The sequence below is a fragment of the Cervus elaphus genome, chromosome 25 (assembly GCF_910594005.1).
Source record: "Cervus elaphus chromosome 25, mCerEla1.1, whole genome shotgun sequence".
NCBI lineage: Eukaryota > Metazoa > Chordata > Mammalia > Artiodactyla > Cervidae > Cervus > Cervus elaphus.
This window is the reverse complement of record NC_057839.1, coordinates 11,567,678-11,572,068: the sequence shown is the minus strand read 5'-3', so window position 1 is coordinate 11,572,068 and position 4,391 is coordinate 11,567,678. Positions and strand designations below refer to the sequence as shown.

At 55.2% G+C, this 4,391-nt stretch overlaps 1 protein-coding gene across 1 annotated transcript; it reads right to left on the bottom strand.

The window, feature by feature from the left end:
* Positions 1-279: 279 nt before the first annotated feature.
* FOXD1 (forkhead box D1) lies at positions 280-3,922 on the bottom strand. The gene is made up of 2 exons (XM_043887866.1): positions 2,332-3,922; positions 280-396 (listed from the first exon to the last, which is right to left on the bottom strand). The coding sequence occupies exon 1, from the start codon at positions 3,799-3,801 to the stop codon at positions 2,365-2,367; it is 1,437 nt and encodes a 478-aa protein (XP_043743801.1). The 5' UTR covers positions 3,802-3,922; the 3' UTR covers positions 280-396; positions 2,332-2,364.
* Between the last annotated feature and the right edge of the window lie 469 nt (positions 3,923-4,391).

Sequence of the window (4,391 nt, the reverse complement as noted above, 5' to 3'; positions counted from 1 at the left end):
AGCGGGACCCCGGCTCCGGGTCCCGGACCGAGGGCAGCGCTGGATAGCCCAGGCTTTCTTGCCTTTCTCTTAAAAGCACTGACGGCCTGGGAGGTGGAGCGCGTCCCGGCACTTTTTTAAAGATGCGGAAATTTGGATAGAGAAAGGGATTAGCCGGGACTCCCAGGTTCAGGATACCCAAGCATCACGCAAATAGTGAGACACACGATTTTGTTCTTTCGCGCTCTCTCCCTAATTACTTTCAGATAAAAATTCAGATCTATGACTTACAGAAGGCTTCGAGGCCCGCCAGCAGTGCTTGTGCGGTTTGGATTCCGCCTGCTAAAGTCTGTCCACCCGGGGCGCCAGTGACATCCAGACCTTCCGGGTTCCAGTGTCTCCTCTTCCTTAGGTGGGCTAGGGTAAAAGTAACTTTTCAAAAAAAGACTTTGGTCTAACGAATTTCAACTTGTATCTAGGTATCAGTGATAAACTTGGGGATGATTGTGTTTACTTTAGCCTCTTATTTCCCCTCTTTCAAATATTTCATAGGGGAAAAAAGGCAGAACTTAATTTTGAGGCTGTGAGGGTCAGTTGTTTTACCTCCCCCCAAAGGGAGGGAAGGACAGGGCATCAAAGAATGAATGGCACTGCAAAATATTGGCCTATAATGTGGCCTTTGTTAATTTGCTAGGTTAAATCGCCAGCTCTTCAGATACCTGTCCAGATATTTGAAAAAATTAACAATTCACAGATATTAAGCATGCAAATTACTATGCCTTCGTTTTATCTGAAGCCCACATTACTGGTAGTAACCAAAACTAGTCTTATCTTTTTAAAGAACTATAAACTACCTTCAATAACTAGGTAAGGAAAATAAAATTTGAAAAAAGAGATCCTGTATCACCTAAATTTTTTAAATATAAGTAGTTCAAAAAACACCTGATGCATTTTCATTCTTTAAAGAGTATAGTACCTGGAAATTAAAAGATTTTCTTTACATACTCTAAGTTATTCATTTCAACTAGAATTTTGAAGTTAACACTGCCTTTTAGAATAAAAAGTTCTTTATGCAACTACTGGAATTCTGTCAAAGAAAATAGCTTTAAACACTAGAGCTTTCAAATACAATTTATTTTATCTATATATTTTGTTTGATGAAAGCTATTTAACTGATGATGACCTCTATCAAATTTTTTCTAATAAATTTTTAATTCAAAAGTCATAGATTTGTTACTTACTCCCATTAAAATATAACCTTATGTTGCAGAGTTTTTACAGATATATAGGATATTGTGCTCAGAAGTGAGTGGAAACTAAATGGAGTGGGAAGCTCCAAAATAAAATTTAAAGTTTTATAAAATTATCTTAGAGAACTGTGGCTTTTAAGTATCCTCAGTGCTCTTCAAAATGGAATCAAATAAGATTTGGAAATGTATACCAAAGTAACTTTTATTTGTAGTCATTTAAAAATAATTTCTGATCCCCTGCAATGGTTTTGACTTAGTATAAATGAAAAATCATGGCACGATGTTTTTGTTAAGTTGTCTCTGAAAATATAACTTTTTTCTTCTATAATGGGTTCCTACTTAACCCACAAGGAAACTTTTTTTAACAGAAAAGAAAATAAACTAAGAAGGGGATGACTAAAGTCGATTCTTTTGGAGAATTTTCTTTGAAAATTAAGCATTTATTTCTGAAAAAGTGTAAAAATCTTACATTAGAATAGTACAATAATTGCCAGTTAAAATTTACAATACTCCTTGTAAAGAATACGCAGTAAGTACAAAATAAAAATTCCGCATGTCTATTATGATACAAAACACAGGTTAAAATAAGAAATGATAATTTTGACTTTTTTCCTTGTGTAAACATGTTAATCATTTTTTCCTTTTCATGAAAAAGTACACCAGACAAATGTCCTCAAATAAAAACTATTGCTTCTCTGGCATTCTTCGGGACCTTTACTATTTTTGCATTACTCTTTTGTAGAACATTATTGATCTCTCTTTTTTCTTTTAACGCCTGGACCTGAGACTCTCTAGACCTCAAAAAGGCTTAGATTTTTTAAAAATGTTCCCAAAGTCAAGGAAGCCCCTTGTCCCTAGACAGGGCGGATCTCCACCAGCACCCTCTTCCTCCCCACCCCAGGTCGAGGGGCTGCAGCATAGGGCGACTTTGCATAAATAGGGGGACCTGCGGAGCCGAAAAGAGCGCCCGATAAGTTGCCAAACAGTTTCGTCTGAGAATCCCAAGCGACGAAATGGGGGCGCGAGGTCGGGAGGGGCCGCGCCGGGAGGAGGGAACAAAATACAAAACCACCCAGATGAAAATAGGAGCCATGATTCCTACCTTCTCTTTCTCAAGCGCGCTAACATAGCGTTATTAACAATTTGAGATCCTAGCAGTAAAGTTCTCCACACTGGACAGGGCAGTCCCTTGGTGCAGAGTCCCCAGGGCGGCCGAGGAGGAGACGGAGGAGGCAGCGGCGGCGGCGGCGGCCACGAGCGAGCGGGTGAGCGCGGCGGCCGGGCCCACGGCCGCCTGAGCCGCACAGCCGCCGCCGCCGCCGTCGCCGGCCCCGGGCGCGGAGGGCGTCCCGGGAGATGGGGAGGGCGAGGCCTGCACGGCCACGGCGGCCTGCGCGGCGGCGGCGGCGGCGGCGGCCGGGCCCAGGCTGCCCCCGATGATGCTCTCGATGGAGAAGGGCGAGCGCGCCAGCGTCGAGGCGCCCGGGCCGCCCGCCTTGGCCGCCGAGGCCTGCAGGGGGCCGGGCAGGGCGGCGCCGAGCGGGTGCGGCCGGTAGCCGAAGGCGGTCCGGGCCAGCTCGGCGGCCGCGCCGTGGGGCGGCGGCGGCGGCGGCGGCGGCGGGGGCGGTGGAGGCGAGTGCGGGTGGAAGGCGGCGGCGGCGGCGGCCGCGGCGGCGAAGAGGGCCGAGGGCGGCGCGTAGGGCGGCAGCTGCAGGCCGTAGCCGCAGCCGTAGGGGCCGTAGCCGTAGGCGTGCGGGGGCGGCGGGGGCGCGGGCGGGAAAAGCGCGGCGGCGGCGGCGGCGGCCGGGTCCCCTGCGCCCCCCGCGCCCCCCGCGCCGCGCAGCAGCAGCGACTCGGCGGCGGCGGCGTTGGGCGGGAGCAGCGGCTGCCGCTTGAAGCGCTTCCTCCGGCGCAGGAAGCTGCCGTTGTCGAACATGTCGGCGGACTCGGGGTCGAGCGTCCAGTAGTTGCCTTTGCCGGGGTTGCCGGGCTCGCGGGGGATCTTGACGAAGCAGTCGTTGAGCGAGAGGTTGTGGCGGATGCTGTTCTGCCAGTCGGGGAACTTCTCCCGGTAGTACGGGAAGCGGCCGCTGATGAACTCGCAGATCTCGCTCAGCGTCAGCCGCTTCTTGGGGCTCTGCAGGATGGCCATGGTGATGAGCGCGATGTACGAGTAGGGCGGCTTCACCAGCGGGTTCTTGGCGCCGCCGCCCGCGCCCGCGCCCACGCCGCCGCCGCCCGTGCCCGCGCCGCTGCCGCCCCCGGCCCCGGCCCCCGCCCCCGGGGCTGGACCCGGGGGCGCCGGGGAGCCCCGGGTCCGCGGAGCCAGCAGGACGTCATCGTCGTCGTCCTCCTCCTCCAGGTCCTCCAGCTCGTCTTCCCCGGCGTACGAGCGCCGCCGCCGCCGCCGCCGCGCGGGGACAGCCAGGCGGTGCCCGCCGCCGCCGCCGACGCCGCCCTCGTCGTCGTCCTCCTCTTCCTCGTCGTCCTCGTCCTCGCCCTCCCCCACCACGTCGATGTCTGTCTCCTCGGCGAGGCCGGAGGCATCGGACATCTCCGTGCTCAGGGTCATAGCTGTGGCGCGGCGGCGGCGGCGAGGCGGCCCATAGGGGCGCCGGGCTCCGGGTTCCCGCCGCACCCCAGCCCAGGTCCCGGGTGGCGGGCCTGGCCCGGGGGCGCCACGCTGGGCGGGGTGGGGGAGGCGGGGGTGGGGGGACGGTGCTCCGCGGCTGCGGGAGCTGCGGCGCTGGGGCTGCGCGCAGCGGCCGAGGCTCGCGCTGCGACTTTGTAACTCCTGCGCCGCCGCGGTGGTCCCGCGATCTCTGCGCTGGCTTGGCTCGGGGCGCACCCCGCCTGGGCGGGGGGACTTGACCTTCCTTTCTCCACCAGCAGCCCCTCGCCGCGTCCGTCGAGGAGGGGTTGGCGGGGTACCGAGCGAACAAGTCAAGAGTGGCGGGCGCCCGGGAGGGTGCGGGACGGTCGAGAGTCTAGGGACAGAGCTCGTTGGAGGAGAGGGCTGAGTCCAGGAGAGGGCGGACCTTCCCCCGGCTTATAGCTGAAGGAGGCCGGTCACATGGTGTGCACGTCAGAGCGCTGCCAAGGCTAGGGAAAGAAAGCCTAGGAAATCAGCCCTGCTCCGAGAGAAAGTTCACCGGAGGAGGG

Bases quoted from the DNA above. Each gene is read 5' to 3' on its own strand.
- FOXD1 (XM_043887866.1), bottom strand. From the start codon at position 3,801: ATGACCCTGAGCACGGAGATGTCCGATGCCTCCGGCCTCGCCGAGGAG.